General features: G+C 40.8%; 1 protein-coding gene across 4 annotated transcripts in view; it reads right to left on the reverse strand.

Annotated features, from left to right (window-relative positions):
* LOC120543152 (dynamin binding protein) overlaps window positions 1–25316 on the reverse strand; it is a 211627-nt gene that overhangs the window by 79252 nt on the left and 107059 nt on the right. Inside the window, exon 1 of one of the 4 annotated variants that reach the window (XM_039776083.1) lies at window positions 15731–15749. The exons of the other annotated variants lie outside the window; for them this stretch is intronic. Coding sequence (XP_039632017.1) covers window positions 15731–15746 — 16 coding nt within the window. The 5' untranslated portion in view covers window positions 15747–15749. Of the gene's footprint in view, window positions 1–15730; window positions 15750–25316 lie in introns of those variants that run through there. 4 annotated transcript variants of the gene reach the window in all.

The following is a 25316-nucleotide window of genomic DNA, read 5'->3' on the forward strand; positions in this document are numbered from 1 at the left end:
TTATATCCTACACAGTACATGTAAGGAAAAGTAAAAATGGTCAAAAAAGGAATTTTTCATTTCACAAATATCACACACAACATATTGAAGATTAATCCATCTCTATTCTAAACCTACAAACTGAAATTCAGGGAAAGGATCAAATTAGCACATTTTCAGATGCAGTTAGATTAGTAATACTTTAGTTTACATGGTCATTATTGTGATGCGTGTGGAGTCTTAATAAATATGCAATATATCACCAGCCTCTGGCGGGTCCATGTTTCAAACTATATATGCACTCTGTGAGGGACAGCCTGTGCCATTACTGGGGCAGAGAGCGTGTAAAAGGCATTATCATCCATGGAGCACCTGAAGGCAGCCCCCTTGCGTTGCAGTAGTGCTTTGGATTCCCACAGGCCAGAATGGGACATGGAGTTTTTCAACTCAGCCCTTCTGGGTTCTGTGGGTGCCGCTAGAAGGTGCTGCAGAGGCTGAGGAGCACTATCTCATGGGGCTTCCCCCTCACCAAGAAATGCTTTCGGACTGCATGTACAGAAGACTGAAGTATTCCCGGGTGGGAGATAAAAGGAGCTGCCTGCCTCACAGGGACAAGCCAGAGTTGGATAGAAGATGGACAAAGCTTGTGAGGATGAGTGAAGGACACAGTGACCAGTAAAAGACAGAGATAAAAGAAGACAAAGAATGTGCTTAATTGTACTTGTGGATGTGGTGGTGGGAAACATTTGCTTGAGAAAGTCAGTCAGTCATTATCCAACCCGCTATATCCTAACACAGGGTCATGGTAGTCTGCTGGAGCCAATCCCAGTCAGCACAGGGTGCAAGGCAGGAACAAACCCTGGGCAGGGCACACACACACATACCAAGCACACACTAGGGGCAATTTAGGATCACCAATGCACCTAACCTGCATTTCTTTGAACTATGGGAGGAAACCCACGCAGGCACGGGGAGAACATGCAAACTCCACGCAGGGAGGACCTGGGAAGCGAACCCAGGTCTCCTTACTGTGAGGCAGCAGTGCTACCACCGTGCCGCCCCGCTTGAGAAATTTCCTACAAAAACTACCCTTTGTTCCTTTTAAACTTGTGCCTGTACCTGCTTGTGTTGGGTGTTTAGGGAGCTGAAGCTCCCCCTGTTGACCACAACTCCTAAATATACAAAGTGCTAGATTTCCAATTATTAGAACCTCTTAACAGTCTATATGATATACATTTTACTATACATTTGCTACACCTATACTCCACCTCATGTGTCTTACACTTGCACTTTCTCTTTCAATTGTGTCACCAAAGCTAAACTGACCAATCACACCAAAGTCAAAGTGACCAGTTAGATTGCTTAGAGGAAACAGACACACACTTAGTCCTTAACGTTTGTTCAGACAGACAGGCAGACAGACAGACTGACAACCAAATTTGTGATCACTGTTTTTAAACATTGCTCTTACTTTTTTGAGCTGATGGGCAAATTTATCTTTTTAAGTATGAGTGAGCATTTCTAAATTATTTTGCTGTAATTAAATGTTCAAATAATCATATCCATTAAAAATCCTCATGTGGTAACCAAAATATTTTTTTTGCTCCACCAAGTGCTACAAATTTCAATTCACGATTCATGTGGACATTGTAAATTCTTCTCAGCATCCATGTGTATTGTCTTGTAATAAATAAATGGGCAGTCTAAACTTAACCAAGTATGTACCTGTATAAATGCACGAATATGGTTTAAAACTGACTGACTTCCCTTCCAGGGTTGGTTCTTGCCCTAAACCCAAAAGTGTAAGGTCAGGCTCTAGGCATGGATAGATTCCCCCTAATTATTAATTAATCAATCCACCCATTCTTTTGCCCTTTTTTCAGTTACAGGTTTGTGGGTAAGCCTGAGCCTATCCAAGCAGGACATGGTGCAAAAATAACCAGTTTTGGAAGCCAGGCCAACTCATGATTGCATCTGCACCAACTGGCCTAGCATACATTTCTTTGGGATACTGAAGTGAATCAGAGTATGCGGAGAAGTCTATTCAGACCTTATGAGATTAAAGAAAGGGCATAGAATGCCAGGCATACTCATGCTTACATGCACACTTATATAAGTTTACCCATCAATGTAATAAACATGTCCTAATGACGTGGGAAAAAACCCACATACCAGGAGGTTAGGGGGAAAGCATGCACATTTCATACAGTAATCAGGCCAAGATTTAAATCACTCTCCCCAGAGGCGTAAGGCAAGCATGCTAATTTTGCTGCCTCCACCCAAACTTGTGAAATTTCAAACTAGCTAGAGTTGCAACACAATCTCAAAATCTATGCACTTCTGGCTCTAGAAATACCCCACAAACAATATTTCTGAACAGGTATCTCAAGGGGACTCACTGAATACATGAACCTAGCAATAACTGATCTTTGACCTAATTTCTGACTAATTTCTTCACGTAAAGTTTTTCTGTGCCATCATAAAATAAAAATAGGAATCAAATAACACACACTTTTTTGTTTTTGAATAGAAGAAAAGTATGCCGTTTACTACAGATGAGCCTCACTCGACCTTTCTTTGAATTTAGGGAATGAGATGCAAACTGTACACACAGCATACTGCACGCATGTGCAAATATTACACACAGTTTATAGTGGGAGGTTGCTAGGGGCAAGGGTACCACCGAAATGTCACATAGCATTGCACAGAAGAAAGAAGACTAACACTAATGAGAAGGAACCAAATCCACATGCTAATAATGAGATAAGAGAGAAAAAGTTGTGACGTACAGGACAGGACTACCCAAAAAAGACATCAATCAGTTGTAACTAGTGCAGAATGAAGCTATAAGAACTTTAACTAGGAAAAGAAAACCTGAGCACAACTCTCCAGTTTTGATGTCATTACATTGCTTACCTGTGGGATTCAGAATTGACTTTAAAATATTACTAATGGTTTACAAAACTTTAAATAATCTCGCTTCATTCTATATTTCGGAATGTCTTACATCTTGCACTCCAAATCGTAACCTTAGATCTTCAAATGAGTGTCTGCTTATAATTCCAAGAGCTAAACTAAAAAGAAGTGGTGAGGCAGCCTTCTGCTGTTATGCACCTGAAATCTGGAACAGCTTACCGATAGAAATTTGCCAGGCTAATACAGTGGAGCACTTTAAAAACATGGTTTCCTCATAGCTTCCTTGTTAAGCTTTTTGTGCATGGAATTATCACTTTCATCAAGGCTCCACAATCCATACTAATCCCTACTATTCTCTTGCTGTTTTTCCTCTAGTTTTCTGTTGCCACCACACTTGATTAAGGCACCATGTAGTCCCTACATTGATGGATTGAAGGCCAGATGTCCATATGACCATCATCATCTAATCCTTTCATGTGATGCCTGAAAGCCATAAGGACTGATTTAGAACATTTATGTTAGGTAAATGTCCAGTGGGGGTTGGACGGTCTCTTGGCCTTGGAACCCCTGCAGATTTTTTTTTTCTCTCTGACTCATTTTGAGCTTTTTATTCCTGTGCTCCTGACCATCTGACCTTAATTTATTCTTTGATGCTCAGTACTGCCTTATTTTTGTTTCATATAAACTTTCTTTTTTCATCTTGTAAAGCATTTTAAGCTACACCATTTGTATGAAAAGCTGCTGTATAAATAAATGTTGTTGTTGTTCTTGTTGAAGTCAGAAGTTTACATGCAGTCAGTCAGTCATTGTCCCACCCGCTGTATCCTAACACAGGGTCATGGGGGTCTGCTGGAGCCAATTCCAGCCAATACAGGACGCAAGGCAGGAACAAATCCCGGGCAGGGTGCCAGCCCACTGCAAGGCACACACACACACACCAAGCACACACTAGGGACAATTTAGAATTGCCAATACACCTAACCTGCATGTCTTTGGACCATGTGGGGAAACCGGAGCACCCAGAGGAAACCCACACAGACACCATGCAGGGAGCACCCGGGAAGCGAACCCAGGTTTCAGGAGAATTCTTTAAAACTCAATAACTCATTCATGGATTTTATACTAATAAACAATAAATTTGGCATATCATTTGAGATATCAACTTTGTGCAGGGCAAAATAATTTTTTTCCAACATTGTTCACAGACAGATTATTTCACTTTTTATTGACTATATCACAATTGTAGTGCATCACAAGTTTGCATACACTTTGTTAATATTTGGTAGCATTGTTTTAAATTGTTTAACTTGAGTCAAACATTTATGCTAGTGCCAACGTGGCTCTTCTCAACCCTGGAACCTCTTGCTGGGACCTAACTCAGCCCTGAAACATTCTGTTGTGACCTTCTTTCACTAATCCTCCTCTATAATATGCAATAAAGCTTATGTTCCCTCTGACAACCTGACAATTTGTTCCCTCCAAATAATAATAATGCTTCCTCTCACATGTAGTCTACCTCTTAAAAGATATCTCATCTAATAAATGAATTTTCACAAGGCTCCAGGATTTGTAGCAAGTTGAGGCACGATTTATGCCACCTAATAGTTCATATATCATGGCCAAAAAAAAAAAATTAGTGTTTTCTCAAGCTGAAAAATGATGCACCTCTACCTTCGGGGTTTCAGGTCTGAATATGTTATTAATAAATGAAACACAGCTGAGTGTGTAATGTTACTGTAATGCCACAGAGCAATCACAGCTGCTGGGCCTGATAAGGTCCTTTCTAAGTGTTGAAAATCTACTGCTCACTACTTCTCAGCAATTAGCAGCAAAATGATGAAATAACTGAGATAAGGTGAACAGTTCTTTCTGAAACTATTATAAGTTAAACTATTATAAACAACCATTTCTTTTTGTTTTCAGTATAGATCTAATCTTTACAAATTTTTTGCTTAAGTTCAATGTTAGTTAATTTAAGTATATTAGCACTATATTTTACAGTACAATAAAAATCATTTTTGCTTATCCTTGTGGTGTGTAAATTATGCTGAAATGCTAATTGAAAATAAAAAAAAGTGTAGTTATTCCATAATAAAAATAAACACATAAGTATCAGATGTACTGTAGGCTGGCCACATTTATCTGACAGAACAGGTAACAAATAAGAAATTTAAGTGGAACTGCTACAGCAAACTGGGTGGTGGAGTGGGTGCTTACATGATGGAGTCTTCATCATAGGTCAGCCAGATGATTATATGGAAGCCAACAGTTTAAGGAGACAAAAGCTAAATGAGAGACTGGTGGTACAGCCCTGATTTCTACGATAATATTTTCTGGCAATAGTTAGTTGCAGAGGCGTGTGGGATCTGTCACAACATAAAGGGATTTTTAAGGCATCTCTTGTCACGAATATGCCGTATGGGAGCTTGACAACAGTTTAAATTGGGCAATTTTAAACATTGATTGCAGGGTCTTGTCTGCCACAGTGAGACAATTTCCATGCCAAACTGTAATGCAACTAGTCAATATCAAATCCACTGTCAAACTGTAGAGGTTATTGATGATCTGAGATCAAAGTTGCAACTGACGTTACTCAGCCAGCTCAAATAGTGATGTAAATGTTGAGCCTTCTTCACAAATATGGTGGTGCTGGAGGACCATGAAAGACCTTTTAGTAAAATCTACTCTCTGTTTCCACAGAAAATCCACTAACATCGTTAGGCACATTGAATAAATTGTCCCACTCACTCTTTTGCTGAACCTACTTAATTCATTTCTTGGATGGCAAAAGCAGCAGACAATCTGGGGGCATATGGGAGGATCCAATGCTTAAAAGGGTGCTAAGCATGTCAATGAACACATTTGTTAACAAGCAGTCACAGTCAGTAATTAATTTAACACACATCTTTGGGATGCAGGAAAAAACTGGAATAGCTGGGAAAAAAATGAGTAAAAAGTAGAAAAGCAGTTGAAGCAATGCAGAGGAAACAAACCAAGTGCATCTCTGGTCTTAAGGACATGTCAGAATCTGACACTCTTGAGAATTAACCCTGTTTAATCTTGAACAGAGGAGACTATTTGGGGACCTAAGGTCTTCAAAATTCACTAAGGCACTGATAAAGTAGATCCAGACAAATTCATTTAAATAAATGGTGAATTACATATATACCTTTGGAAATTAAGGGAAAATGCATTTAGGGATGATGCCAGGAAGCACTTTTTTTAATGCAAAGAGTGATGGGAACCATGTAGCTGAAGCAGAAACTTTGACAACCTTTAAGAAGTATATAGATGAGACACTGGCAAAGTTTACCTATTAGCTAGATGGGAAAGCTGGGTGGATTAGTGGTCTCTTCTCATTTGCCAAATTTCCTATGCTGGTAAAATAAATGGATATATGGACAGGTCTGTGACATCTACCAGTAGTCCACACACTTTTACAAAATGAAGAACTAATATAGTGCTTTTGGTCCATACATGTAAGGTTGCTAAAAATGGATTTCTTCATGTAACTGTAATTAAGAAATTTGGTATAAATAGCAAAAGCATAAAAAATCTGGAATTAAAAAACTAAGGCATTGGGACAAGTAATTTACAGTATATACAGTGGTGTGAAAAACTATTTGCCCCCTTCCTGATTTCTTATTCTTTTGCATGTTTGTCACACAAAATGTTTCTGATCATCAAACACATTTAACCACTAGTCAAATATAACACAAGTAAACACAAAATGCAGTTTTTAAATGATGGTTTTATTATTTAGGGAGAAAAAATCCAAACCTACATGGCCCTGTGTGAAAAGTAATTGCCCCTTGTTAAAAAATAACCTAACTGTGGTGTATCACACCTGAGTTCAATTTCCGTAGCCACCCCAGGCCTGATTACTGCCACACCTGTTTCAATCAAGAAATCACTTCAATAGGAGCTGCCTGACACAGAGAAGTAGACCAAAAGCACCTCAAAAGCTAGACATCATGCCAAGATCCAAAGAAATTCAGGAACAAATGAGAACAGAAGTAATTGAGATCTATCAATCTGGTAAAGGTTATAAAGCCATTTCTAAAGCTTTGGGACTCCAGCGAACCACAGTGAGAGCCATTATCCACAAAAGGCAAAAACATGGAACAGTGGTGAACCTTCCCAGGAGTGGCCGGCCGACCAAAATTACCCCAAGAGCGCAGAGACGACTCATCCAAGAGGTCACAAAAGACCCCAGGACAACGTCTAAAGAACTGCAGGCCTCACTTGCCTCAATTAAGGTCAGTGTTCACGACTCCACCATAAGAAAGAGACTGGGAAAAACGGCCTGCATGGCAGATTTCAAGACACAAACCACTGTTAAGCAAAAAGAACATTAGGGCTCGTCTCAATTTTGCTAAGAAACATCTCAATGATTGCCAAGACCTTTGGGAAAATACCTTGTGGACTGATGAGACAAAAGTTGAACTTTTTGGAAGGCAAATGTCCCGTTACATCTGGCGTAAAAGGAACACAGCATTTCAGAAAAAGAACATCATACCAACAGTAACATATGGTGGTGGTAGTGTGATGGTCTGGGGTTGTTTTGCTGTTTCAGGACCTGGAAGGCTTGCTGTGATAGATGGAACCATGAATTCTACTGTCTACCAAAAAATCCTGAAGGAGAATGTCCGGCCATCTGTTCGTCAACTCAAGCTGAAGCGATCTTGGGTGCTGCAACAGGACAATGACCCAAAACACACCAGCAAATCCACCTCTGAATGGCTGAAGAAAAACAAAATGAAGACTTTGGAGTGGCCTAGTCAAAGTCCTGACCTGAATCCAATTGAGATGCTATGGCATGACCTTAAAAAGGCGGTTCATGCTAGAAAACCCTCAAATAAAGCTGAATTACAATAATTCTGCAAAGATGAGTGGGCCAAAATTCCTCCAGAGCGCTGTAAAAGATTCATTGTAAGTTATCGCAAACGCTTGATTACAGTTATTGCTGCTAAGGGTGGCCCAACCAGTTATTAGGTTCAGGGGGCAATTACTTTTTCACACAGGGCCATGTAGGTTTGGATTTTTTTTCCTAAATAATAAAAACCATCATTTAAAAACTGCATTTTGTGTTTACTTGTGTTATATTTGACTAATGGTTAAATGTGTTTGATGATCAGAAACATTTTGTGTGACAAACATGCAAAAGAATAAGAAATCAGGAAGGGGGCAAATAGTTTTTCACACCACTGTAAATTCAGTGTAAAAGGGCTGCTTCCTTCGCTTTAGAGGATGAGATGACCTTTTTTGTGTGTCTGCCCATTGCTCCTTGTACTGAGGACAGCGAAATCCTTACGTGTATGTTAATTTATACAGAAATCGCTGTTATTAGGCACATGATGATGATATGATGTTGCTCACATCAGCTTCAAAGAGGATTTGGTTATGAGTGGCCTAGTGATGGACTTTTGCTCTATCCGTGGTTGGTTTCTGCCTTGTACTTAGTGCTGCTGTGAAATATTCCGGACTCCAACAACTCTGAAATGGATTAAGGGGTAAGCAAATATTATGTTATGACTAAGAACAAGTGAGTAAGGCTGTCTTTATGGAATTCTGAGCTCATCAAAATATGCCGCAAATCTCTCGGCCTAAACATCAGTCACATCCAGTGTACAGAATCTGTAAATTGCATATCACAGGACTTATGTAGTACATATATAGAAAAAACAGACACTTAGGAGCTACAGCTTTAATCTTAGAATTTTTTTGAGGTAATACATATTTTGCAAATGTCTTACCTGTAACTTCTCTAAAACGCCAATCAGACAGATGAACTAAAATATGAGATAGCCTAAAAACTGGCTGTGTAATTGTATTCCAGACTTTGTTCAAGCTCTTTTTAAAAGGCATTTTGTGCTGAGCAGTGCACACTCCAGACAACAAACCCCAAAGAAATAACTGGGGACATTTCGATGTCTGGTGGCTTCTGCAACTTTTTAGCCTGTCAAAGTCACATTTACCTGTGAAAATTTTATTAATAGAACTAAAATCTTAACGTGTTTTAACAAATCATTCAAAACAATCCTAGAACAGAAATGTTACTATTACTGTTAGGGCGACTGAGTTTTCCCTTGCTCACAATTATGGGGTGTTTATTTTGACATATTTGTGTAGTTGATGATAAGATATTTTACACAGAATTCCTTGACATTTGGTGACACTATGGTGAAAGGGTTAGTGCTGCTGCCTCTTGGATTTAGCACACTTGGCCTAAATTCCATTCTTGCTCACAGACTGTATGCAGCTAACATATTTATCTGCATATGTATGTGGACTTTCTCTGTTTTTTCTCCCATATTCTAAACATGTGGGTATAAGGTGTTCTGGTTCACCCAAATCAAAGTATGTCCAGCTGAATCACTGCCTGCAACGGTTAGTATCGACATATGGATAGTACTGCTTTGGACGTTTTTTGCAAGGGTTCAACATAATGTGGTACTTTAAATTGCACAGACAGTACAGTTACCTGTTTCTTTACATGGTTTTGTGTTTTGTTAACATTTTTGCAATAGTGTTTCTCCTCGTGTTGTATGTTTTATTTTGCCACATCTTTCTTCATTTTTATTTTATTTAACTTTTTAGCAAGTTATTCAGTGGTCAAACCACTTTTAACAAGAGGCTTGTATAATACTGGCTGAAATCTAAATAATCAACATAGACATTATGTTTTTTAATCGATTCATGGGTTGTCCATTTGGTTTGGTATAACAATACGCACTTGATCCCTTTCCCTCACGGCAGCGTTTTCCTCTTTAGATAAAGCCTCCCATTTTCACTGCCTTTTCTCAGCTCATCAAACTGACCACTCTTATAATCAAAGTGTTTTGCTGAGATAATGCAGAAGTGGTCGGTACCAGAACTGGCTTCATTTAGCCTAGTTGTACAGCACTTTGCCAGGGTATACCAGGCTGTGCATGTTGAGCAAACCAACCAATCTAAATTGGCCTGGTATGTGGCAGTGCAATGTTGCCATGTTGTAATTAAACATATTTAATACATGGATTTTAAGTGGAATGTTTTCTTGGGACCAATTTTGAAAACTTTAAAATAACTTCTGGAAAGGAGAACCCTATTTAAAGAAATTTTGGAACCAAATTGTGCTGATCTTCTACTTGACATTTCACTTACTACGTGATCCTTGGATGACGGTTCAGTTCAGATGCCTTAAGGGGAGATTGTACCTTTGGACAAACTGCCATCTTGTTACTGATCAGTGACCATAGCTTCTTCTTACTGTCATAAAATAACTGCAGTTATTCAGCCAGCACCAGAGGACTGTTTGGCCCTAAAAGATGCTGTTATTAAGGGTACTCTTTATAAACAGACAGGCACTGGTTTTACTGATTAGGCATCAGTACTACAATTAGAAGGTTACCTGCTCAGTTCTTATCTCTGACTCACTCTGTGACATTGAGCAACTTACTTCACCATTTGCACATGGGGATTGCTTGATTTGTGTTTCATGACCTTCTGCTCATCCACTTAACTGTTCTGTTAATTTCCATTTTCATGATAAGAGATTATTAAGTTTTTCTTGCCTGACCATGTCTGTATGATCACCAGCTCTCCAATTTACTAATTTGAATGTACATTAATTTTCTATGCTGTGATGTGCTGGGCTGGTATCATCACTTCAAGAGAGGGCCACCAAATCAACAAGCTAATTAAAAGGTTAGGCTCAATTACAGGACACACTCTGAATCCCCTGGAGGAAAGACTTCAAACAAAACTGAGTGCCATTATGAACAATGCTGCACATCCTCTCTCTGACACACTAAGACTGAGGACTTTCAGCCAACAAATTCGTAAATTTAGCAGAAGTGTGTCAAGTTACAATGTGGGGGTGTCCTTATCAACATCAATACATCTGCATAATGTCTCACTTTAATTGTGACAGCCAAGTCAGAAGTATACATTCTTTCTAATTTTATTTTGTATTCAGACCAAAGTGTGCATGTGTGTGTGTGTGTGCATTTATTTACTTATCTACCTATTTGTGTATATTTACTTATTTAAAGAGCTTCTGTAAAAAATCCAGTTTGCACTTGAGGACTAATCTTCTCAAATTTTTATGGCCTCAAATGTTTTTGTTTGTGGCACAGGGTAAAATGTATGAAAATTTTTCTCTCCTTGTTAAATCTGGGGGGCAGTGCGGTAGTGGTCCAACTTGAAGTTTGTGTAAGAGTGGGGAGGGGGTTAATTACTTCTTCAGTAATGTTCGTGGTACACCTAGGTGCACTGTTTGAGAACCATTGCCCTGGATTGATAGTAATTTGGCAGTTAAAGTTAAGTACAGCAGCAGCAGTGAGACACACTACACATTCATTCTTAAGAGTCAAATGTTACACTTGTTGCTGTCTTATAGAAGATAATAGTAGCAGTAGTACTATTGTCACGTGTAAATCACTTTAAGAAAGTGAGGCAAAGTTGGAGTTTGATTCACTATGGGTGAATTATATTGTCAATGCCAAGAAAAATTATGCTACCCTACTATTTTATTTGCTTTTTCATCCACTATTTATTAAAACAAATATGGTCAAATAATTTGGAACTACTACCTTGAAACTTGCCGGTTCTTTAGGGGAGATATGTTTTGAATATTGGCCACAATATTCCATGGCAACCGCAGAGCTTAAGCTCTAGAAATAATAGTAGGGAGGGACCTAGCCTTTTACAGAACATATTTGCTTATCCTCTGCAAGAATCCAGCCAACATCAACAGAGGAAGAAACATGTAAAGTGGGAATGAGCTGAACTTTTTTGGCATGAGCCAGTAATAAATAACAGGTTCCTAGAATGAGAGATTTGTGACAGTCTGTACTCATAACATCCACCTTCACACCACAAGTAACAAATACTGCCGTTATGTGTAATACACAGCTGCAATTTACACATTAAGTTTCACATTTAACATAATAGCTTGCATGTGTTTGAATGAACAGATTGGATTATGCATGTCTTTTGAAAATTAGCAATAGACTTTTGCAAAACTATAAACTGTTTGTCAATCTATCGTCAGCTGTTTACCACATAGGAAATCCCTGTAAAAACAAAGAAACTGGTTTACTTTACAGATACCTGTGATTATTGGAAAAGCACTCTTAATTTTGTTAAGGGTTAATACAACACCCTTGAAAACACACTCAATGGAATCTCAACCTTCTTAAACAAATAAGCTACGACTTGCTTTACAGTATAGGGTGCTGACATCTCTGTACTTTTTCTAATTAAGTCTGTCTTTCAATTCTGTTTTAATATATGTATTGATTCTTACACATTCTGTACTAAACATATCTCTTCTTTTTGAGTTACTGGTAGCCAGTTTATATCCTAGCAACACTGGTGCAATGTGGGAACCAAACCCCGAAGTTGCACAGTCCATGACAGGGTAGATTCACACAGATTTCCACACTCATTGACAACACATGAACAAATAAAATGATATAATAATGAAAGATCAGTTGTCAAATCCTACTAGAAACAGAAGAATAGATGACCAAGAAACTCAAGCAAACACATTATGCAGATTACTTCAATCTAAATGCTTGCTTTATTGCATTGTGTGATGCTGTTACCTTCACCTATTTTTGGAACATGCTGTATCCTTTATTTGGACAATGGAGGAGATAGAATATATTTCAGAGTGTCCTGCTTATTGGGTTCAAGATTAAAACCAATGCAGGATATGACACTCACACTTCTGAAAATTTGGAAATTCTAATTAACCAAATGCTGACATCTTTAAGATGCAGAAGGAAGCTTTTTAAAAACTAATGCAGACATTGGGTGAATGCTCAAACAGAATTAAAGGCTGTGCCTAGTCCAGAAATCAAACCCAGGTGTCCGGGTCTGTGGGGAATTACTGCCAAACTTTTGCCTTAATACTATTGTGTTTTATAAGAAAAACATTTTTCCATCCATTCATCCATCTTCGTAACCTGCCTATACAGGGTAGAGTCACTGGGAAGCCCAGAAATCATTGGGCACAAGAGGGGAACAATCCCCTGCATAAGATGCCAGTTGATCATTTGGAAAATCATTGCAAAATACTGAGGAAACACAAAAGCAACCTTTTTATTTATTTACTATGGAGTACTGGTATTTTGTGTCAAGTGCTCTTTGAGCACTTTCCAGTATATACTTTTTGTAGTGTTTTTTTCAGGTGTATATAAGGTAACAATAAAATGGCAAATGATATTTATCTCTTAAGAGGTATTTGCTCAATCTAATTCCCCCTGGTAAAGCATGCTTGCAATTTTCTAAGTTGATTCTGGAATTTTTTTTTTAAACATAAAGCATCACAAGCAAGTTTTAGGGTAATTACAGTAGATCATAATAGGACAGATCATGGCCGATAGATTTGTTACTTAAGCTGTAAATGCTATGAAAAGTTTGGAGGTCCTTCCACCAGTCTTTTGCACTCAGAACACCATCAAGAAAGCAAAAATTGAAAAAAAAGAAAAAAAAAAACTTTTTTCATTAAATCAAATTGAAGGCTGAACAGATGGAGAATTTACAAAGTGCAAATAAACAGAGCGAAAGTAAGCCTGCAGTCTCTCTGTGCTGGCCTGATGGATGTTAAACTCCTTTCAGTCTCATGGGGTATCTTGCCACCAAAATAACACATAACAGCACCCTTTTTCTCACCATGTAGCAGTCTGGTTTTCTCTTTTTGCCAGTTTAGCTGTCCCCATTAACTCTTAGCCCTGACTACACTACTCTAGTCATGAGGCAGCTTTAGTTTCTATTCCCGTGTTAATGGAAACTCAACATTAATTCCAATACAATAGGCTAGAATTTGCTATAGCAGGTGTGTTGCCCCCTGCACCCATTAGCCTGAATTTACCCTTAAAAGACAAGGTCTCCACGGCAGCCACTCTGCTTTCAATTCTGTCAGAAGTCAGCAATGCTTCATTTGTTGCCAAAGAGTGACAAAATACCACATGTTGTTCAGACATGCAAGTAAGAAATTCAAAGTACTCTGCACATGTAACAATACCACTACTACACCTACTTATGGTATTAAGTGTTCTCAAGTGGCCAGAGGATGTTGCCAACCAGATGAGTGTGTGCCATTGTTATCTGCCTATGATTATGGAGAGGAATTGAATTTTTATTTTCCTAGACCACCACCTTTGATTCTTGTGTAGGTGCAACTACATATTATCTTTCCAGGATACTCGGCACACACTACACTGAGCCCCACTACCTACCCTTGCATTCTCTTCTTCTACTTTCAGTATGGCTCTCACTCTGTGTGTCATGGAGGCCATGCCCCGTGTCATCCTAGTGAAGACATTGTTCTGGGAACTTCTTGTCAGCCACACATCCTTCACTATATTCATTATTTTACTTTTGCTTTCCCTCTCTGCTTAACACATTTATCTGGTATTTTAGTACTATGTAAAAATGGCAAGTGCACGAAGGTAATCAGTAATTGCTCAGATAACCTCAGTTTAACAAACTTTTTCATTATTTGATTGTAATGATGAAAATACAGAACCCCAGGTAATGAAACAATGTTAAAATTCATTAGGAATGGAGACACATTTTACTACAGATTCTGAAAAATTCAAGAAAATGTAAAATCTGTAGATGCTTCAGCCTTTCTTGTATTGTAAATACTATGCTAATTTCTCACAATCTTTTACAATGTTCTAAGCCTGAGAATATCAACATACTTTAAGAAATATGTGATATTCAGACACCTTATATTCCAAATCGTAACTTTAGATCAAATGAGTTTCTGCTTAGAATTCCAAGAGTTAAACTTAAAGAAGTGGTGAGGTGGCCTGCTGCTGTTATGCACCTAAAATCTGGAATAGCCTGCCAATTGGAATTTGCCAGGCTAATATAGTGGAGCACTTTTAAAAAAAACTGCTAAAAACACATTACTTTAACATGGCCTTCTCATAACTTAATTTTAATTTAATCCTGATACGCTATATATTCAATTTATTACCGTAACTATTCATGGTGGCTCTAAAATCCATACTAACCCCTACTCTCTCTTCTGTTTCTTTTCCCGTTTTTTTGCGGTGGCGACCTGCGCCACCACCACCACCTAATCAAAGCACCTTGATGTTCCTACATTGATGGATTAAAAGCCAGAAGTCTACATGACCGTCATCATCAAGTCTTTCCATGAGAACCCTAAATACAAAGAGGACTGATCATTTATGTTAGGTAGAATGCCCAGAGGGGGCTGGGCGGTCTCATGGCCTGGAACCCCCTGCAGATTTTATTTTCTCTCCAGCCGTCTGGAGTTTTTTTTGTTTTTTCTGTCCTCCCTGGCCATCGGACATTTATTCTATATTAATTAGCGTTGACTTATTTTAATTCTTACTTTGTCTTTTTTTTTCTCTTTTCTTCATCATGTAAAGCACTTTGAGCTACATTATTTGTATGAAAATGTGCTATATAAATAAATGTTGTTGTTGTTGTTAGGATTTAAAATACACTGTGTCATACCAAGCCGGAATCATGAGGAAAATTAAAAATCCTGTGGAATATCCTGTGATATCTGCAAGATCTGGCAAATCTTGCATGGATTGTTGCATCAGGAACAAACATGGAGATACTGAGTGCATTCTCTGAATTAATGTATTTGTACTGTCATTCTCTTTCCCGAGACTGCAGATTTATGGGACACCCTGTAAAAAACTGGAGTTGTATAATCTAACTAGAAATGTTTGTCGCATTAACATATTAGAGCAAGGCTTATTCCTCTGTCATGCATTCTTGTTAATAAAGTATACAATAACAGACATAAAAAGAGAACACTAAAGACTGTGAAACTACAATGGACAGTACTTACCCATGTTATCCCACATCCAGAAGTGAATCAGCACCAGCCTGAATTAATCCTTTTCCACACAGCATGGCAGTTAAAGTGCTCATATGGAATAGTTTAAATTAAACATGGAGTTGAAGAAAAAATGATATTTGTCCATCCATTAAGAAATTAGTTGGAATGAAAATCAGTAGCATCTGGTTTTCAAAATCCGTACATCGTAGTATCATGACTAACTCATTTTGATACGTCACTTTATCATGCTTCAATTTTTTTATATACAGGAAAACATAAAATGTCGCTCTGAGTACAACACAACAAAGGAAATTACTAAGAAAGAGAATGGCTAGGCCAGATCTCCTTTTGTTTTCATTGCTACTGTAACACAGAGGGTGTGTTCAATGAGGCTGGGTTAACAAGACTCAGTCTTTGAGAATGTCTGCTGACAAAGGAGTGTCGAAAGTTTGATGAACTTGTCAGGTTATAATTAATGTGGAAAAACCAGTAAGGCTATAGAACTCAACTCATGAGGGTAGGATGCTTCAATAAAAGCAACATTCAGATTGTACTGAAAAGAGATTGCAAAGGGTAAAAGGGGCACCAATCAAGGAATCCATGCATTGTTAGATAGCACAGCACTCCTTCAAAATAAAATGCTGTCTAATATTGTTAATCTTCTGTATTAAGCTCACCAAAAATCAGAAGCAGGTATAATGATGGGCTGCAATAAGCAGAAAAAAAGAAAAAAAATCACTTAAAGGCCACTTTTCCAGTGTCAAACACATTTATCCACCTTCCAAATCTTGCACCCAGCCCATAGCTACCTTTGAACCTGCCAAGAAGGCTCTTAAACTGGTCATCTCTTTAAAGCTCACGAGTCTCCAAAAAGATCAGCTTAACACATCAGTTAGCTTTCAGGTCAATGGTCAGCTTGGCCTGGATCCACTAGCAGCTCTAGAGGAAAAAGCAACCAAATGGATCTCAGGACTAAATGACATGTTCTTCCCTAACAATCTAACTCTGGGTCTTCAAAATTCCTAAAGGCATCAATAAAAGTTAAATAGTGAAACATACAGTTTAAGACACTATTAGAAATGTACGTATTTATGATGAAAGACATGAAACATTTCTTTACATGAAGTGTGTCAGAAATCTGGAACAAATTTCTGAGTCATGTAGTTGATGTAGAAGGCTTTACAGCTTATATAGATGATATATCTGTGGTGGGCTGGCGCCCTGCCTGGGGTTTGTTTCCTGCCTTGCGCCCTGTGTTGTCTAGGATTGGCTCCAGCAGACCCCCGTGACCCTGTGGTTAGGATGTAGCAGGTTGGATAATGGATGGATGGATAGATGATATATTGCGTCTAATTAATTCTTAGCTGACCGTACAAAATTGACAGACTGAACCATTGACATTTCTGTGTTTACCTGTACATCTTCTGCAGGTGCATAATGCAGATAATTGCCTGAACACCTGTCAAATCAATTCTATTTAAATCTCTTGTTCACATCTCCACAGAGGTGAGGTGCGTTATTTAAAAAAAGTGACATGCTGCTTGAACACCTCCAATGAAGAATAAAGACTGTGGACAATGTTTTCCCTTGCCCGGACACGGGTCACCGGGGCCCCCCTCTGGAGCCAGGCCTGGGGGAGGGGCTCGATGACAAGTGCCTGGTGGCCGGGCCTGCACCCATGGGGCTCGGCCAGGCACAGCCCAAAGAGGTAACCTGGGTCCTCCCCATAGGCTCACCACCTATGGGAGGGGCAAAGGAGGTTGGGTGAAGTGTTAGTTGGGTGGTGGCCGGAGGCGGGGACCTTGGCGGTCTGATCCTCGGCTACAGAAACTGGCTCTTGGGACGTGGAATGTCACCTCTCTGAAGGGGAAGGAGCCTGAGCTAGTGCGCGAGGTCGAGAGGTTCCGGCTAGATATAGTCGGACTCACCTCGGCGCACAGCTTGGACTCTGGAACCAATCTCCTTGAGAGGGGCTGGACTCTCTACCACTCTGGAGTTGCCCCGGTGAGGCGCCGAGCAGGTGTGGGCATACTTATTGCCCCCACTTGGAGCCTGTGCATTGGGGTTTACCCCGGTGGGCGAGAGGGTAGCCTCCCTCCGCCTTTTTGGGGGGCAGGGTCCTGACTGTTATTTGTGCGTATGCGCCGAACAGCAGTTTGGAGTATCCACCCTTTTGGAGTCTCTGGAGGGGTGCTAGAGGGCATACCTTCTGGGATTCCCTCGTTTTGCTGGGAGACTTCAATGCCCACGTGGGCAATGACAGTGAGACCTGGAAGGGCGTGATTGGGAGGAATGGCCCCCCCGATCTGAACCCAAGCGGTGTTTTGTTATTGGACTTCTGTGCTCGCCACGGATTGTCCATAACGAACACCATGTTCAAGCATAAGGGTGTTCATATGTGCACTTGGCACCAGGACACCCTAGGCCTCAGGTCGATGATGACTTTGTGGTGTGTCGCCGGACTTGCGCCATATGTCTTGGACACTTTCGGGTGAAGAGAGGGGCGAGCTGTCAACTGATCACCACCTGGTGGTGAGTTGGCTTCATGGTGGGGAAGATGCCGGTCAGACCTGGTAGGCCCAAACGTGTTGTGAGGGTCTGCTGGGAACGGCTGGCAGAGTCCCCTGTCAGAAGTAGCTTCAACTCCCACCTCGGCAGAACTTCAACCACGCCCCGAGGGAGGTGGGGACATTGAGTCGAATGGGCCATGTTCCGTGCCTCTATTGTTGAGGCGGCTGACCGGAGCTGTGGCCGCAAGGTGGTCGGTGCCTGTCGGCGGCAATCCCCAACCCGTTGGTGGACACCGGCGTGAGGGATGCCGTCAAGCTGAAGAAGGAGTCCTATAGGACTTTTTGTCCTGTGGGTCTCTGGAGGCAGCTGATAGGTACCGCAGGCCAAGCGAATGCGGCTTCGTTGTTGCTGAGGCAAAACTCGGGCATGGGAGGAGTTTGGAGGCCATGGAGAATGACTTCGGACGGCTTGAGGAGATTCTGGTCCACCGTCCGGCGTCTCAGGAGGGGAAGCAGTGCAGTGTCAACACCGATATGGTGGGATGGTGCGCTGCTGACCTCACTTCGGGCGCTGTGGGTCGGTGGGGGAGTACTTGAAGACCTCCTCAATCCCACTAACATGCCTTCCAATGAGGAAGCAGAGCCTGGGGACTCTGAGGTGGGCTCTCCCATCTCTGGGACTGAAGTCACCGAGGTGGTCAAAAACTCCTTGGTGGCAGGGCCCGGGGTGGATGAGATACGCCCGAGTTCCTTAAGGCTCTGGATGTTGTAGGACTGTCTTGGTTGACACGCCTCTGCAACATCGCATGGACATCGGGACAGTGCCTCTGGATTGGCAGACCGGGGTGGTGGTCCCCTCTTTAAAAGGGGACCGGAGGGTGTGTTCCAACTATAGAGGGATCACACTCCTCAGCCTCCCTGGAAAAGTCTATTCGGGGTTCTGGAGAGGAGGGTCCCGGATAGTCAACCTCGGATTCAGGAGGAACAGTGTGGTTTTCGTCCTGGTCGCGAACAGTGGACCAGCTCTTCACCCTTAGCAGGTCCTGGAGGGTGCATGGGAGTTTGCCCAACCAGTCTACATGTGTTTTGTGGACTTGGAAAAGGCATTGACCGTGTCCCTCGGGAATCCTGTGGGGTGCTCGGGAGTATGGGGTACGGACCCCTGATAAGAGCTGTTCGGTCCCTGTACAACCGTGTCAGAGCTTGGTCCGCATTGCGGCAGTAAGTCGAGCCCGTTTCCAGTGAGAGTTGGACTCCGCCAGGGCTGCCCTTTGTCACCGATTCTGTTCATAACTTTTATGGACAGAATTTCTAGGCAGCCAGGGTGTTGAAGGGGTCCGGTTTGGTGGACTCAGGATTGGGTCACTGCTTTTTGCAGATGATGTTGTCCTGTTTGCTTCATCAGGCATCTTCAGCTCTCTCTGGAGCGGTTCGCAGCCGAGTGTGAAGCGGCTGGGATGAGAATCAGCACCTCCAAATCCGAGACCATGGTCCTCAGCCGGAAAAGGGTGGAGTGCCCTCTCAGGGTTGGGGAGATCCTGCCCCAAGTGGAGGAGTTTAAGTATCTTGGGGTCTTGTTCACGAGTGAGGGAAGAATGGATCGTGAGATTGACAGGCGGATTGGTGCGGCGTCCACAGTGATGCGGGCTCTGCATCGGTCTGTCGTGGTGAAAAAAGAGCTGAGCCGTAAGGCAAAGCTCTCAATTTACCAGTCGATCTACGTTCCTACCCTCACCTATGGTCATGAGCTATGGGTAGTGACCGAAAGAACGAGATCGCGAATACAAGCGGCTGAAATGAAGTGAAGGAAGTGAAAAACTATTTGTTTTGTTATTGTTTTTTAAACAAACATTGAGTTTCACTGGAAATTTAATTCCGCATGGATCATTTTGCTGTTTTATTACTGAATATCCACCCCTCTTTTACCGAAATGCTGACCTCCACTATACTAAACCTTCTTTCAGAGGACAACAGTGTTCCATTTAACAAATATCAGCAATGAATTGTATAAGAAACCCAAACCATCCAAACAATTTTCTACCACCATTATGTCCTGGAGATGAACAGATATAAACCATCTTATCACAGAGAAACAATACCCTATAAATGATGATATTCCAGGTGTACAAATGTCCCAATGGGCAGAAAAAAACAAAACAAAACAAACATGGACACTTTGAACCATTAATGGGGTTAGCTTAGCTCCCTAAAATATTTTCTTAACTAGGACCATCTATAATCCTAGATTAATACATCCATCTGCTAATTCCATCCATCCATTTACTTTCATAACCATTTAATCAAATATTGGTGGATGGGGCATAAAGCTAATGCGGTGTCTAAGTGCAGGTTTCCTTCCTTTGCTTGAATTTCTGTTACATTTTGAAAATCATTTTACATATTTTTGTTAATCCTATTAGTTTTATATTTGATTTATTAATTGTGTACAGTAACTTTGAATGTTGTGATGTTCCTGGTGCTATGTGGGCAGTTCACCAAGAAGCAGGGTCACCCTGTTGTCGCTGCTGCCAAGACTTTCCCCCTGGCTATTTTCATTCAAGTCTATTTGAAGTTGTTTAATGTAAACTTTATTTATCTTAGATTTTTTGGTTGTTTTATGTTATGATATAGCCAAGAGTGAAAGGAAAGGTCTACAGGACAATAGTGAGACCATCTTTGTTATATGGGTTGGAGACAGAGGCACTGACCAGAAAGCAGGAGACAGAGCTGGAGGTGACAGAGTTAAAGATGTTAAGATTTGCATTGGGTGAGATGAGGATGGACAGGATAAGAAATTAGGACATAGGAGGGTCAGCTCAGGTTGGACAGTTGGGAGACAAAAGTCAGAGGTGAGATTGTGTTGGTTTGGACATGCGCAGAGGAAAGATGCTGGGTATATTGGGAGAAGGATGTTAAAGATAGAACTGCCAGGAAAGAGGAAAAAGAGGAAGGCCTAACAGAAGTTTTATTGATGGGATGAGAGAGGACATGCAAGTGATGGGGGTAACAGAACAAGATGCAGAGTTCAGGAAGATATGGAAACAGATGATCCACTGTGGCGACCCCTAATGGGAGCAACTGAAAGAAGAAGAAGAAGAAGAAGAATGTTATGATATAGCCAGAGCTTTTTCGCTGGCATGTGTATTTTATTGTTGATTTAGTCATTCTTGAAGTATTTTACTTTATGTTTTATGTTATCTTTATTAAATATTTTTGACTGGGGAGAGACCTTTTGACTATGCATCTTGATGCCCCCACAACCTCCTGGATCAAGGACTACCTGTCCAACAGACAGCAGTTTGTGAGGCTCAAGGACTGTGTGACAGAAATGGAATGTGTGCAATACTAGACACCTCAGAGAACTATCCCGTCTTCCTTCCTGTTTACGCCACATAACAGAATTTCAATACAACATCAGCATTTGCCATCTACAGAAATTCTCAGATGACTCCTCATCATATGTTGCATTAATATTGGAGATAAATTGCAGTACAGGAGGCTTGTAAAGAACTTTGTTTTTTGGTTAATGGAGAACCACCTACAGCTTAACATCAACAAGACAAAAGAGTTGTTGCTTGAGTTTCGGTATGCTAAAGAGCCTCTGAGACCACTCACCATTAAGGGGAGGACATGAAGGTGGTGCAGAGCAACAAGTACCCAGAAGTTAACATTTGAAAAGAAAAAAAAAAAGGCAGAATGGACTGGTCTGACAACACAGTGGTGCAGAACAAGAAGGGCCAGAGCAGACTACACACTCTGAGAAGACTCAGGTCTTTTGATGTGTTCAGCATGCTGCTGGAAATGTTTTTAACAGTCTGTAGTAGTCAATGTATTGTTCTGTGCTGAGGTCTCCTAGGGAAGCAACTTGAGTTCAAAAGACGCACAATGCCTGAACAAACTTATCAGGAAAGCATGCTACATCACAGGGCTATCCCTGGACACATCGGAAGTGCTTGTAGAAAGGAGAATGATGGCAAAATTGGATGCCATTATGAAAATTCCCCTTCATCCTCTCCAGGAGGTGCTCCCTTGGAGCAAGTTTAGCTACAGGCTCATTCCTACATGGTGTGCTGAGAAGCACCTATGGGGCTCTTTTCGGCCGGCTGCAGTCAGGCAATTCAAGGCTTCTTCCCAACATCTCAGATTAAATGCTTATATTCTTGTTGCTATTTCTGCACAACAAATACTCTATGATTATTTATTGATTGTTTGAATTGTCTTGATAGTCTAGGTTGTTATTTTATATGTTTTTGCTGCAGTATGCATCTAAATTTTCCTTTGGGATTGATAAAGTTTATTTAATCTAATTATTTGTTATTTGTATTCTGTTCCTTTAAATGTGAGTTTACTCCTTCTGTTCTGTGGGTGGTACCCCAAGAGTTGGGGCCACATAACGCACTACAACTGAAATACTCTTTTCTGATTTAATATAAAGCCAGAGGGAAGTCTCAGGGGAAGAGATGTCAAGGAGGCACAGCCTCTTAAGGTACCTCCCAAAGAAAACAAATAAGAAATAATTAACAAATCTAATCAAAATAACGTCAAAACATCACAAAGAATTTAAAAAATGACAATAAAATAACAAATATATACAAGCTAGTGAAAAAACCCTATCTGGAAAATAACAGTAAAATCCCACAGTAACTGGTAGGAACCCACCTAACCTGTTTGCTGTGTAAATTCCCTAAGTCATTATTTTTCTAACTGATACTCTATGGCCTGCGCAATATAATGCCCTTGAACAGCAAGATCATCTTAAAGACATCTACTGTGTTGCTTCAGGCTTACAGCTTTATGTAATTTATATAAACTTAAAATGCTTTCTCAGTCACAGCAAATTTTGAAATCCTGCATTCAATTATTCCTAGTGAATCATTGCTAATGAAATGAAAATGAAAGTGTTTAATTCATTAAGCTTTTTGGTACCTAGGTCATTGATAGAACACCACTGTAAATAACATAATTTGTGGTAAAAATGTAAAACAAAACCAAATATATAAATGGCCAACCCATCTTTTGATAATCAGACAGGTCTGTCAGTTGCGGCTACAAAGCACGTCTGAGAAATACTGCTACCCATCAGCTCCCAAAAGTAACAGATGTGTAGAATGGTTTCAGCAAAGCTTCTTGGAACCATGGTCACAGCAGCTACCCATGCAAATACTGAAAACGATGTCCTCATTACATTATCATTACATTATAGTGCAGGGACCCACCTAATCTGACCTATTTTGATGTAAAAATTCCCCAAGACTCTGAGATGTGGGCACTGTCATTAGACTGTAGGGGCAGCAGGATGACTGTGATCCATGGGAGTAACATTGTCTTCTACCTGCCCTCACATCCCCTGCCTTCCTTCAATTTACAGTTGTACAATTCTCCCTCTTATGGAAGCTTCAGGTTCAGTATTAACAATGGTATGCATCCAGCATATAAATACACCTATGTCTGAAATGTCCAGGAAGGTGTCAAGTTGTTCCCATACTGTGTCACAAATTTAACAACTATGGACTACATGGTTTAAAGGATAAGTTCTGTATTTCTCAAGTCAAAGTTCTTTCTTCACAATCATTGTACGTATTCATTTGTCATATGAAATTGTGTTCTAAAGGGAAGCATATTTTTATAAATTTAATAAAACAACTAGCCTGCTCCTGCCTTTTATAATTGAGCTTTATGGGTACTGCAGTCTTATTACTAAGAAAAGCCTTAAAACTTACGGACTCGGTCCATATTTTACGCCAAATGTGTTATCGACTGTTGACTTAAGACGAAAAAAGACACAACACAAACCATTGTTGTGACATTGGGCCATTTTAAAAGAAGATCAGCAATGCACTTTCCTCCACGGTATCTTTCAGGGCCAGGGGTATGGATTCACCCTGGAAAGTCATTGCCAAGATATATGAATTGTGCCTTTGCTTTGTAGACATTGTGATAGATAGGGGGCACTATCGCTCCCTTGAACCCCTGTCCAAGACTCCAGACACCAGATAAAAGTCCAATAGTTGACTTTATTACTACACAACAGTGCACAAAGCACCCTCTCCTCCACAATAAACAAATCACAATACTCTACAATTACAATCCTCCACTCCCAGACGTGCTGCCCTCCTACCACCCAGCTCAGCTCGCCGTCTGGGAGCTGTCACAGTGTTTTTATAGTCCCTGACCCGGAAGTGTTCCAATCCCCAGTTCATGTGATCCTTATCACTTCCGGGTCAGATAAAAAGTCCTTTTCTTCATCCTGGAAGTACGTCACTTCTGCTGTCGCTTTGCCTATGATGCACTTTCGGGTTATAGGGCACATATGACTCTCTATTCCTCCCTGCAGCATCCTCTGTTGGCCTCTGGGGTATCCAGCAAGTTTGTAAGGGAAAACTCCATAGTCCATGATTCCCTGCTGGCATCAGGGGCGCCTCCATGCTGCAGGGAGAGCTCCATCTGGTGACCTGGGGGTATTGGCAGGGATGACAAGCCGGCCATAGACCACAACATCTAGGAAATAATAACTAAAAAGGTCACACATATGAATGATTATATTATTTCTCTATGCAGAGACGTATTTTAAAAAGATATTCTCTGCAGCTGCTGGATTGATAATGCACGTGTGTGCTTCAGTGAGAGAGAATATTCAATTGACTGGTGGAGTGTGAGTGACGGAGGAATGGAACTAGCCACTACTCGTATATAGTATCGGCTGCAGGTGAGGTGGCCCTTAAAAAGGACTTTCTGGTTTCCTCAGCAGTTGCTTCTACCATGGTGCCCAGACGTATAGACACATACTCCCAGCTGCTTCATCCTTTTGCCCGCTCATGCATGCCATCCGGCTCTGCCTCACTCAGCTCATCTGGGGTCAGAGGCATCCCATTTCCACCAACTCCAATTAGGTGCTATTTCCGCACACCAAGCCCCCAACTCATTCCCTCCCCTATCACCGCTTGCGGAGCTTCTTTTATACTGGCTTCTCCAGGAAATGCACAGCTGTCTATCCTGCCTCACAATACCAGGGTCTACATGAGTTTTACAAATTCTCCTCACGTACTTATGGATTGATTGGTATGAGTGAGTTTATTCACTCAAAT

The sequence above is a fragment of the Polypterus senegalus genome, chromosome 1 (genome assembly GCF_016835505.1).
Source record: "Polypterus senegalus isolate Bchr_013 chromosome 1, ASM1683550v1, whole genome shotgun sequence".
Lineage (NCBI taxonomy): Eukaryota > Metazoa > Chordata > Cladistia > Polypteriformes > Polypteridae > Polypterus > Polypterus senegalus.